At 33.3% G+C, this 13,607-nt stretch overlaps 1 protein-coding gene across 1 annotated transcript; it reads left to right on the top strand.

Annotated features, from left to right (window-relative positions):
- Positions 1–2,860: 2,860 nt before the first annotated feature.
- LOC105774736 (uncharacterized) lies at positions 2,861–4,820 on the top strand. Its single transcript, XM_012597295.2, has 2 exons — positions 2,861–3,264; positions 3,363–4,820. Exons 1-2 carry the CDS (start codon positions 3,050–3,052, stop codon positions 4,651–4,653), a joined length of 1,506 nt encoding a protein of 501 aa, XP_012452749.1. The 5' UTR covers positions 2,861–3,049; the 3' UTR covers positions 4,654–4,820.
- Positions 4,821–13,607: the final 8,787 nt, after the last annotated feature.

Raw genomic sequence — 13,607 nt, 5'->3', positions numbered from 1 at the left:
CTTTTTCTCAACTGATAACTGAGATATTTTCAATCCTTTATAACTCACCTGAATCTAGTTATCATACTTTTGCTTGAACTTTCATGTAACTTAATTCATTTTCTAGCCGGTTGAATCACTTGGAATACTAAGGATACTCGGGTCTCTTGTCTGAATATAACATGCCAAAGCTATGTCCCAGACATTACATGGGATGTTTCCTATATTGCCAATTCCATATCCCAGATATGGTCTTACATGGGAGTTCTCATATCGGTGCCCATGCCATGTCCCAGACATGGTTTTACGGGGGACCTCTCATCTCGGTGCCAACGCCATGTCCTAGACATGGTCTTACATGGGACCTCTCACAATCTCAATGATGCCAATGCCATGTCCTAGAAATGGTCTTACATGAGATCTGTTTACCCAAATTTCATGACATTTGTATCCGATACATTCCCAATATTTCAACGGGGCTTTTATCATTGATTCTCTGTCACCTCATACTTAAGTCAACATTAGATATTTTCATGAAATAAATATATAATTGCTGGAAAATAACAGCATTAATAATAATTATTGAAATATTGCATTTATTTACCGTAAACTTACCTCGGTACAAAATTTGACCAAATCTAGCAACTTAGTCCTCTTATCTTTTTCTTTCCCCGGTCTAACTTTGAATTTCGTTCTTCTTGATCTATAATAGAAAATTTAGCTTATTTAATACTCACATTCATCAAAACAATCATTGACTCGAACTTTGGAAAAATTACGATTTTGCCCCTAAACTTTTGCATAATTACACTTTTGTCCCAAAGCTCGGAAATTAAACTTCATCTCTTATTCTTATGTTTTATAACATGCTAAACATTTTTCCCTTATATGGCAACATCAAATTCCCACTCTAGCATGTACTTATGAACATTAGGTATTTTTATCGATTATGTCAATATACTCATTTTCAATTAAAATCGACTAGTAAAAGTTGTTTAACATAATTTAAAGCTTCATATTCTACCATAAAACATCAAAATAAACACATTTCACCTATGGGTATTTTTCCAAATATGAACCCTAGGTTAAATTATTGCTAGAATGAGCTAAATTAAGTTATCGGGACTCTAAAAACGTAAAGAACATTAAAAACGGGGCTTGAAATCACTTACTATGGAGCTTGGAAGCTTGAAAACCCTAAATATGGCTTCTCCCTTGCTATTTTCGTTCACCATGGAGAAGATGAGCACATTTTGCCATCTTTTTCCCTTTTTAATTCTTTTTATTACTAAATTACCAAATTGTCCCCAACTTAAAATTTTTTTATTTCACTTATCTCATGTCCATTTTTGTCTACCAACTTAACCAATGGTCTAATTACCGTATAAGAACCTCCAATTTAAAGTTTCATAACAATCAGACACCTCTAACATGTAGAACTCAACTTTTGCACTTTTTACAATTTAGTCATTTGACTAAATTGAGTGCCCAAACGTCGAAATTTTTGAACGAAATTTTCAAAAAATAATTCCGTGAAATCGTAGACCATAAAAATATAAGAAAATTAAATTTTTTCTCATCGGATTTATGGTCCCGAAACCACTGTTCCAGCTAGGCCCAAAATCGGGATGTTACATCTTTACTTCATTTATAATCATGAGATCATTAAATGGAGTAATTAAGAAAACTTAATTCATTAAATGTAATACATTTACTAATTGAATGTAAAGGAACTTATAAATAGCACCTTGTAAGTGAAAATTAAACAATGAAAATTCTCTTGTATTTTTCATCCACGTTTTACTTATTATTGTTTTATTAATTTTTCTATAACATTTTTTCTTTTAGTTCTTTTTAAAATTGTAAGATTTTATTCCATTCCAAACTTTGCTTTTGTACAAATCTAAATAAAGTTAATATTTAATGCACTATCTCTGCACAAGTCCTATATACCATCATTGAATAATAATTTGACACTTCATCATTGAATAAAATAAAAAATAATTGAGGACTTATAAATAAACACAAATAAATTTATTTAAACATTATTAAATAATTAATTATAAAGAAATACTAACACTCTGAATCGAGACCCTAAACCCTATACACGAGAATCTAAATCTTAATCTCTTAAATTTAAGATCTTAATTTTGAGAGTTATTAATATTTATTTATAATAATTACATTTAATATTTAATTATATTTAAATAAAAGTATTAGTATTTATTTATATATTTTATATTTTTATTTAATTTACTGATAATGTATTATATTATTTATTGATGGTGAATATTGTACGTCATAAAGTTTTGCCTAGATATTAACAATCTTTTCTATCTTTCGAGTTAATGTGAAGTAAAGTTGAAATTTGTAACTCAAATTAAGAAGGTTCAAATGGTTAATCAATTTTTTAATCCTTTAACAATTAACTGAACTAAAATTTTTCAAAATAAAATTAACCAAACCAAAATATTTCGGTTAATTCGGTCGGTTAATCAAATTTATATGTTTTTACTTTTTGGTTAAAATAAGTATAAAACATAAAAAAATATATTCATTTGACTGAATTAACGAATTAACCAAATTAGAACTACATATAATTTGTATTATTAATTATTAAGTTCGGTTAATTCAACTAATTTGATTAATTACCCTATTTCGAATCGAATTAACCGATAACCAAAATTCAAAAAAATTATTCATCGACTTCTGACCGAATTAGATCAATTAACCGACCGATTAAATGAATTAAATTAATTCAATTGATTAATTCGATTTTAACCGAAATTTAAACAATTCTTACTCAAACTCACCTTTCATGAAAGGTTAGCTTATAGCACATGCTTCGCATTTGTGCTTTCGAGGCTCTTCCCATGGCGTCGCCATGTGACCTGTTGCCTTTGGGTCTCAGTCCACGCCTACAAAAAGGAAAAGCCCACCCGGCCTGCATGTTCCCAGTTACTCTATGCACGTCTCATAGACTTTCTATCTATCTATTTTATTTTCAGATGAAACCAGAAGAGGTTTTCCCGCGCTTTCCCTCCAAGAAGACGAAGGAAGCCAGCAAAAAATGGAGGCATGGGTTCCGTTGTTCGACATTTTCATGAATAGCCCTACACCTGAAATCGAAGCATCTCTTTGGCTGCAACAATGTTTCAATGCGACAACATTATCATCTTCAACAACAACTCCAATCACCGCAAGCTCTTTCCTTTCTTTGCTTACCAAACCCTGCAATCTCTTTGTCGATGACTCATCTTTTTCTTCACCTCTCACACCAAAAAGGTAAACCCATAAACTTAAGGCAGGAAAGAAACTTTCTTTGTTTTTTTCTTTTCAGATTTAGTGACTGATGAGTTTGATATTTTTTTATTTTGCTTAAGGATAATGTTTATAGAGACTCTACCGGGTATGGTTCAGTCAAGGGTACTTTCATTTCTTGCTTTGGAGAATGAGAGGTTTAATGGGAAGGAATTATCTAAGCTGGCACGCAGTTTGTTGAGTGAAAGTCAAGGGCTTGATTTTTGGGTCAAGAAAGCAGCACGGGATCTGCTCGACAGAGTGTCTGAACCAAATCATATTAATAAGTGGATTTCTGGTTTTAGTCTGGAATCTGGCGAAGAAGAAGTCGGCCAAGAGTTTGAGTCCTTACCGGATTGGCTCAAGGACATGGCTGCTGGTAATGATCCGCTTCTCTATTGGCTTCCTTTATCTGCAGCTGATTGTGGTCCTCGTTTTTATGATGATAGTTTGGAAAATGATGAGAGTTTGTTCAGTCAAGTTGAGGAAAATGGAGAAAATGGTTTGAAAGAAGTTGGGGACGAAATTGAGATGGATCGGGTTCTGAATGTGCCTTTAGAACCTGAAATTGAAAACATGGCTGCTAGTTTGAGAGACAGGGTTATAAGCTTAGAATCTAGTTTCAAAGCTGTAGCATTAGGAAATGAAATTCGTGAACTTTGCTTGGATAAAGGAATGGATCCTTTTCAAGTTCTGTGTCTGATTGAGCCTTGGAAAGCCGAGGATGAGGTTGCTTCGGTGCTAATTTCTCATCTTTCAAGTGGGGATGAAGATGAGCTTGCTTGGCCAAGTCAGGTTCTCTGCTCAATTGTGCTTCCCAAGTTCTTGGTTCTAGAAGAGCCAGCCTCACGTCTGCTACTGACTTCAACGATTGAGTACAGCAAGCTCCATCAGAGGGCTGCGGTGCACGCATTATTGTTTCCACTTGTACTACGAAAGGAAGGTATCAATAACCCCATCTGTGATGTGATTACTAGGATTCTGAGGGAATGCCTGCACCCGGCTCATGTTTCTGCCTTCTGCCAGACACTTCTTTGCAGAGGAGAGGAGGAGAGGAGATTCATTTTACTCCCATGTCATGAATACCTTGTCTCGAAGGAATTGGTATGGACGGATTCATTGTTTAACCTCTTACACAACATTTTAAATCATAATGTTCATTTAACTCGGGATTCAGTTGATCGTCTTGTGTACCATGTTAGGAACATAGCCGAAAGATTTTCCAAATCTTTGAAATTTGGAAACTTCGTATTATGTCTGGTCACTAAATGTTCTTCACTACTTAATTCACATAAGAACGTACTGACTGAAGCGGTTGAGTGCACGAATACTCTTGTTACGAAATCCATATTATTAAGAATAGCTAGCTTATAATTATTGTGTTTACTCTCTCTTTTTCTTTTTAATGTTTATTCTAGCTGAAATTTGAAATATTGATCGATACAAGCTGAACTTTTCTAATAGTAGGTACAGCTATAATTATTAGTTCATGAACTTTCTTTATAATTTGTAGTATATATCTTAATGGCTTGTTTGGCGTACTGATATCATCTATCATTATTAAACTGCAATGGTGCTGACATCTAGAAAACTGCTTGAAATGAGAAAAACCAAAGAATGAAGGAAGCATTGGTTTATGTTTTCTTCTTCTAATGGAATTATAAAACCGGAATCTTCTTTGCTTGCAGGAGAAAAATAAAGTAATAGCATGTTCTAATGTAGGAAACATAGTAACAAAACCCAAAATATAAACCACTTTTGAGCAATACAGTGTAAGCCCAGGTTTTTGATAGTTTTAGACATGAAGATTATGATGCCTATTAGTCATTTTCTTGGTGGAAATAATAGAATCAGCAGCAGGATGGAAAGTCTGCAATTCCATTATTTTCATGCAGAACGCTTTTATACCTTCCATTGCTCAATGCCTCCACTTGGTCAGAGCTAGTGGTGGCGTTGGATGGAGGACTGTTTATCTGTTCTCAATCTTTCAGGGATTAAAGGCTAGGGACCTGGTCATAGTGCAGCATGAGTACCACTACCATCCCTCCTCCATTGATGTGCCTCTAATAAGCTCTGGATTAGGACATTGAGGGTCTTTTGCCTCTTTTGTATCACAGAAGGGTCTCCCGTCCAGATCCTCACTCACGTCTAAGGGTGAGTGTTCAATCGAATTGAATCGAATGAGAAATTTTGAGTTAATTGAGTTGAATTTTATTCTATCATTCTAACTCGATTTGAAATTTTTTTGAATCAAGTCGAGTGAGATAGGATTCGAATGGAATCAAATATATTTGCTTGAGTTAAATTAAAAAAATGGCTTTGGTCCTTATAGCTACTATCATCCACTGCAATCAAATTTGCCCACCGTTATCAAATTTGTTATTAACTTTAATCCTCTCATAATTTATTTATTAATATTTTATATACGGGTTAGTTTCTTTGCTTGTTTAGTTATTTCAATTATATTAAGATTCTTGTTACATGTATTTTGAAATTAAAAAAACATTAAATGTAAAAATATGATTTTTAATAAAAGTTATTTTAAAGGTAATGTGAAATTGATACCAATAGAAAATTTTAACACGAATATTTGATGACATTATCAATAATTCAATTTTAAGAAAAGATTCCGTATGATTAAACAAAATAAATATTACAAAATATGAAATTTAATTCAATAATATAAATATAAATAGTAGACATAAATTCAAAAAAAAAATTTAGGGTTTAGAAGTGTTGAGAAGTAAATTAGTTAGCAAATAGCAGAGTAGTTAGCAAAGTTGTTAGTATCAATTGTGTATGAGTTAGTTAGTTTGATAACTAAGTCTATAAATGTATAATAGACTGTTGCAGTAAATATACGATGAATTTTCAATTGTTTCAACATGGTATCAGAGCTACGGAAAGTGTCAAAAATTTTCGATGAATTGTTAAATCAACGACTGTGATTTTTTTTTTGGTTGCTGCGTTCGATTCTTGTTGCTTTGATTTCTCTGCATTTGCTGGTATGGTCAGGTGTTCTTTCTTTGGCATACTGGTTCGTTGTACTTCATAAAGTAACTTGTTGGGCTTGTGTTTGTAGCCCAAGTTTGCTTGATTCAACAAAATTGGGCTGTTAATCGAGGGCATTTTTAGTCTGTATTTCCTTGTTTTTTGGTTCGTGGTAACAAAGGCAATGAGTATCTCCGATTCAATCATCGATTTCAATCATCAGCTTTACTTGCATCCTTCTGACACTCCGGGCACTTTGTTGGTAGCACATCAGTTGCTTGGTGTTGAGAACTACAACGTCTGGAGTAGAACGATGAAAATCGCATTACTAGCGAAAAACAAATTGGAATTTGTGGACGGTACTTGTTCCAAAGATATGTGGCCGGAAGAAATGGGTTATCAATAGGGGCGGTGCAATGCGATTGTGCTATCCTGGATTCTGAATATGGTCAGCAAAGAACTCTCCGTAGGGATTGTATTTGCATCTAGTGCAGCAGCGGTGTGGAGTGATCTTAGTGAGAGGTTTCACAAAATCGATGGTTCAAGAATTTATTTCTTGCATCGTGAAATTACCTCGTCTTCTCAAGGTACTGTTTCTATCTCTGCCTACTTTACCAAGTTAAGATTACTCTGGGATGAGTATGATGCCCTCGTACCTCCGTTTGCTTGTGGGTGTCCTCAATCTAGGCAGAATGTTAAGCATGTTGAACAACAGCATTTGTTTCAATTTCTTATGGGTTTGAATGACTCGTATAGTGCGGTGCGTAGCCAAATTTTGTTGATGAGTCCGTTACCAAGCGTTAATCATGCGTATTCGATGCTTATGCAAGAAGAATCGCAAAGGAAGCATAGTTCTAGTACTATTGGAGATGATTTGGTCCCTTTCCCTTCAGTTCAGATGGTACAAAAGAAGAGATTCAATGGCATTTGTGATCATTGCAAGGTTAAAGGACATAAGAGGGAGACGTGTTACAAGTTGATTGGCTATCCTGCTGATTTCAAATTTACAAAAAAGAAAGTACATAATTCTGCAGTAAATAATGTATCTACTCCTGACTCTGTTTGTAGTAGTGAAGTGGTAGGTTCCCTTGGGTCTGGTTTGCAAGCGTCAGTTTTTACGCAGGAGCAGTATAATCAGATTTTGCATCTGTTAAACAAGGAACCTATTGTGGTTGAAGCTGCGCCGATTTAGCGGTATGCCCGATATTGGCAATAGATGGATTATAGATCTGGAGCTATGACCATATACTATCGATCTTCGTTTCTTGGAATCTCTTGTTGCATGTGCATCCGGGTCACCGAGTGTTCGGCTTCCAAATGGTTTCGTTGTTTCGGTTACTTATGTTGGAGCGTGTTCAATTTTGCCTAATCTTTCATTGAAGAGAGTTCTTTGTTTTCCGAACTTTCATTACAATTTACTTTCTGTTTCAAAACTCGCTCTCGATCTCAATTGTGTGGTTTCTTTTATCCCCAATTTTGTTTGATCTGGGATCTCTCCAAGGGCAAGATGAGGGGGATTGGTAAAGCACGAGGTGGTCTTTACATCCTGGAGGATTCGTCTCGACAGACTTCTGTGGTTTCACCTTCCTCTGTTATTACTATTGCTACAGCTGGCTCGTCTTTTCTTTGGCACACTAGACTTAGTCATGCGTCGGTTTCAAGACTAAATAAGGTTCCTAATTTTTTTGTACAAAGTCAAGTGTAGATAATATTCATAAATGTTCTGTTTGTCCTTTAGCTAAACAAACAAGGCTTCTTTTTCCTGTTCATAAATCTCGTGTTAATGCTGTTTTTTCTCTTATTCACTTAGATTTGTGGGGACCCTATCGAGTGTCTACTCATAGTGGTCATAGGTTCTTTTTAACGATTTTTTATGATTACACATGAATGACTTGGGTTTATTTGTTACGGTCAAAGAGTGATACACTTCTATATCTCAAACAATTTTTTGTTTTGATAAAAATTCAATTCTTCACTGTTATAAAAATTGTTCGTAGTGATAATGGGTATGAATTCTTCAAAAATGAGTGTGCTGAGTTTTTTACTATGTCTGGAGTTATTCATCAAAGTTCATGTGTTCACACTCCTCAAAGAAACGGAGTTCTTGAACGCAAACATAGACATTTACTTGAAGTGGCTAGGTCGTTAAAATTTCAGTCTCACGTGCCTACTAAATTTTGGGGTGAATGTGTTTTGACCGCTTGTTTTTAATTAACCGCCTTCCTACTCCTATTTTGAACTGGAAATGTCCGTATGAACTTTTGTATAATAAGCCTCCTGATCTTTCTCGCTTAAAAGTTTTTGGTTGTCTTGCATATGCCACTACTCCTAATTATCGTGATAAGTTTTCTCCTAAGGCTATTCCTTCAAGTGTTTATGGGTTATTCACTTGTACAAAGGGATACTTATTGTTTAATCTTGAAACCAAAACTTTTTTGTTAATCGTGATGTTGTTTTTCATGAAACAAGATTCCATTTACTTTTCCTACAAGGCGTTTTTGCCTTTTCACGATCTTCGAGTCTTCTTTTTCTTCAACTTGAGCCTTTAGCTTCACCTTCTATACTGTTACCTCTATATCTCCTTCACCCTCTATACTAGGTTACCCTATTTCACCTTCATCTTCTATCTTGTTACTCCTTCTTCACCTTGCATACCAACCTCTTCGTCCTCTCTACCTCCAACACCTACTAGTATTTCATTACTGTGTACTACAAGGTCTGTCAAGCCACCTACTTGGATGCAAGATTATGTCTGCTCTAGTCAATCGTTCACATCTTGTGCTACAGGTTTGTTTCCTATTGCCAATGTCTATTCTTCTTCTCATTTGCCTCTTCATACTTGTTTGTTTGCTGCTCATATTTCTTCCTTGGTTGAACCCCACACTTATAATGAGGATATTTCAGATCCACGGTGGGTTGATACTATGCAACAAGAGATTCAAGCTTTGGAGGCTAATGGTACGTGAGAAGTTGTTTCCTTACCTACTGGTGTTGTCCCTATTGGCTGCAAATGGGTGTATAAAATTAAATATACTGCTGATGGTTCCGTGGAGCGTTTTAAAGCTCGTCTTGTTGGGAAAGGTTATAATCAAAAGGTGGAATCGATTTTCATGAAACTTTTCTCCGTTGTTAAACATGTAACATTCGATTGTGATTAGTCCGGACCATTCATGATTGGCCTATTTTTCGATGGATGTTTACAATGCTTTTCTTCAAGGGACTTGTCTCAAGAAATTTATATGGAACTTCCGGATGGTTTTCGCAGACGGGGGAGACTCGTGTATGTCATTGCGTAAGTCATTATATGGTCTCAAACAAGCTTCTCGACAATGGAATTTAAAGCTCACCGAGGCCTTAATACGAGGAGGATATGAGCAAAGTAAATATGGTTATTCCTTGTTCACAAGAAGGAGTAGAGGTAACATCGTCATCTTACTCATCTATGTAGATGATCCATTAATTACAAAAGAGTGTTGATATGATAAATGAATTGAAACAAATTCTACATCAAAATTTTAAGATGAAAGATTTAGGTGTGTTGAAGTTTTTTCTTGGAATAGAAGTGATGAGATCAAACAAGGGGATTATATTGAATCAAAGGAAGTATGCTTTAGAGTTGATAGCTGATTTGGAATTAGGGAAGCAAAGTCAAGATGTACACCACTTGAGCGAATCGAAACTCACTTGATTGAATATGATGAGTCTGTACAAACAAAAATTGAAGAAGATGGTTTAATTGCAGATGTTTCGATGTATCAAAGGTTCTTGGGAAGGTTACTATATCTGACAAATACAAGACCAATCATTATGTTTGTGGTTCAACATCTAAGTCAGTTCATGCATAAACCAAAGAAATCTCATTTGGAGGCTACCTTTCGTGTGGTACGGTACATAAGGAGAAGACCTGGTCAAGGTATTTTTTTTGTCTGCAACAAGCAAGCCACAGCTGATGGCCTTTTGTGACTCTGATTGGGCTTCATGTCTTATGTCAAGGAGGTCAGTGACTGGTTTTTGTGTTAAACTTGGGGATTCCCTTGTTTCATGGAAGTCAAAAAAACAAACTACATTCTCTCAATCGTCAGCAGAAGCTGAATATAGGAGTATGGCAGTGGTTGTAGCAGAAGTTGTATGGTTGAATGGTCTGTTGAGAGAAGTAAGTCCTAGTCAGTTTGATAAAGCTTTGATTTTGTCGGATAGTAAGGCAGCAATGCAAATTGCAGCTAACCCTGTTTTCCATGAACGGACAAAGCATATAGAGATTGATTGTCATTTTGTGCGTGATAAAATCAAGGATGGAATGATTCAGATGCAGCATATTAAGACAACTGAGTAGATTGCAGATTTAATGACAAAAGCCTTAAGCATTAAGCAACATGAATACTTAGTATCCAAGTTAGGGGGTTAAAGATATGTATCAACCCTCAACTTGAGGGGGAGTGTTGAGAAGTAAATTAGTTAGCAAATAGCATAGTAGTTAGCAAAGTTGTTAGTATCAGTTGTGTATGAGTTAGTTAGTTTGATAACTAAGTCTATAAATGTATAACAGACTGCTGCAGTAAATATACGATGAATTTTCAATTGTTTCAACAAGAAGGAAGTAAAAGTTTTGGAGAAAACAAAAGGAAAAACATTTTGAGGGGATTGGGAGAAGTAAAAGTTTTTAGGGAAAAGTAAGAGTAGAAGGGAAAAAAAGTTTGGGGTTTGAGGGGAAGTAAAATTGTTTAGCTGAAACTAAAAGGGTTTGGGAGAAAAAAAGTAGAAGAGTTTGATATTTAGTTTATTTGAATTAATTGAGTTATTTGAATTCGAAAATTTAACTCGAATTGAACTCGAAAAAAATTCGAATTGATTTGATTAACTCGTTTAACTTGATTAATTCAATTCAAATAATTTTGATTTTTAATTTTTTTAATTTTTTCGAGTCGAATTAAATTTTGTTCATCCCTACTCACGTCTTATTAAATTACTTAGTGGTATTATTCTGACAACATATCACTAAAGAGAGTGTTGGCATGCTTTGAACAGTTGCTAAATTCTTGTGGTGACAGTTTTTGAGGTTATGTTGAATATGAGTTCTCCTCTCAGATTGGCTTTAAAGGAGATAGTCTCCCGATGAGAAGTGTTAAGCATTTTTTACTTCCATGGTCCACGGCTCTCACCATTCATGATATTAAATAAAAATATGAACCGAAAAAGAACAAAAGAAAAGAAAAAGAAACCCTTCATATATTAAATAAAAACAAAGTAGTTTTTGTGTTTATGAAAGAGGTTGGATTTATGCATAGCATTAAGATCATATATAATTGTTCAAGTCCGACATAATTTAAAATAAAGTTTCAAATTTTATCCAACTTCGGTCTTATTTTTAAATGATTAACCTAAACTTATATATTTACTAAAATATCTATTAGATTATTTAATATTTTCATTTATTAAATTCTTAAATATAAATAACATACTTTTTAATATTTATTTTATAATCTAATAAATTTTTATATGATATAAGTTACTTAATATATTTGAAATAAAAAATATTATAAACTTGGAAATGAATTGGACTAGATTAAATTTGGATTTTGAACATTTGAATTTAAATTTACTCAAAATTTGTTCTAAGGTTAGGTGAATAGTTTGTTTGTTATTAATAGCATCAACCTCTTAAATACACGTGTTAATAATTGTTAAAGGAATGTAATTTAAGAAAATTGGGCAATTAAGACATTTTAATTTGTGATCTAACTTTGTGCAGAACATGAAAGATTTAACAACCCATCAACAAAGAAGATTGGTCATGGGATATCAAAGCTCTATTTTAACGGTTGAAAGAAGGGAATGCTGATTTCTGAAATAAATATTCATTAAATTATCACTCTTTTGGTAGGTAACGATTAGAAAAGTTCAACTAGTAAATATTATTTAGTATCAAACAGATTCATATATACATATACTCACGTTCGAGACAGCCACTTGTTTCGTTTACAAGTGAACCCACGAAACCTATAATGCTACTTTCTATGGCCTATATAACCATAAGCCAATAGCTTTTTTTTCCAATAGTTTCTTAATTTGATCACCCTCTTTTTACCTAAGTCATGTTAGGTCTATAATTATAGTTTTTTCTTTTTGGACATTAGTTTCATTATTGGTCTTTAGGGGTACATGTATGTCATTATAGGTCCATTGCTCATTTATTAAACATTTTCTCAAAGGAATGAGACACAAGTAGCATCAACTAGTGGTACTAATTTCAGGCAGTTTTCTATGTTTGAAGGGTGAATTTTATATGGATTACTAGTAAAGAATTCAGTCTTTCATCATTCAATAGTAGTTTTTAAACTTGAATTGGGTGGTCAAAGTCTATTTTAGGATTTCTCATTGCTCGAATTATAAGTTCAAAAACAACAACAATAAATTTATAATTTTTATAGGTTTAAGATTCTCCTGTTTCAAAAGTAACCTTGAATTTTAGTTAATCTAAAATGGAGTGAGTCAGATTTCAAATGAAAAAAAATCATAATGCTTATTTTTCCTTTCATAATATATTCAAAACCTTCATTAAAAATATCAATTTACTTATGTTTGGATAGATGAATATATATACATATATATAATAAAAAACTTATTTTGATGGGAGATATGATTCTTGGATAATGTTATGAAATATGTTTTTTAAATAAGAGTATATGATTAATTTATTATTGTTGAATTATCATAACTCTAATAGTTAAAATAGAGTGGTTGAAATTAAGGCACAAATTAGATCACTCTCTGGAAATGATGCATCCCCTCTTAAAGATAATTACTGGTGCAAAGCTGTTTTATTGTATGGCATCCCTTAGGATACAATAAGTGTAGTCATCCAATGTACGCGTTGCTAACCTGTACGAGTTAAAATGCAGAGGCTTCACCAATATTGAAACTTTCTTCACCTAATTTACTTAACAGTCTTAAAACTTAGGAAGACTTGTTTTTGCTTTTGAAATGGATACTCTTCTTATCAAATGTATGAATTCTATTTATAGTATAGGATTGCAATAGAAAAGAGAACAAACTTTAGTAACATTTATTAGTAGTAATGGTTAGTTCACTTGAAACAATAAATAAACATTAGCAAACTTAAAAAAGTTTCATTTAACCCCTCTTTTAAGTGTGTTAGCTTTAAATTTTTAAGCTTTTAATATAACAATATTTAAGATAAATTTTATATATTTTATTTTGTTAGATTTAAATGACCAATTTTTATTTAAATAAAATACACTGGTAAAATAAAATAAAAGTAAAATCCTATAGAATGACACTTTTTATTATTATTTTAGAATAAAGTTTTTAAACCTTAT

This window comes from Gossypium raimondii, chromosome 6 (assembly GCF_025698545.1).
Source record: "Gossypium raimondii isolate GPD5lz chromosome 6, ASM2569854v1, whole genome shotgun sequence".
Taxonomy (NCBI): domain Eukaryota; kingdom Viridiplantae; phylum Streptophyta; class Magnoliopsida; order Malvales; family Malvaceae; genus Gossypium; species Gossypium raimondii.
This window is presented reverse-complemented; position numbering and strand designations above follow the sequence as displayed.

Coding starts and splice junctions, on each gene's coding strand:
- LOC105774736 (XM_012597295.2), top strand. CDS start 3,050: ATGGAGGCATGGGTTCCGTTGTTCGACATTTTCATGAATAGCCCTACA. Junction 3,265..3,362: donor TCACCTCTCACACCAAAAAG/GTAAACCCATAA, acceptor ATTTTGCTTAAG/GATAATGTTTATAGAGACTC.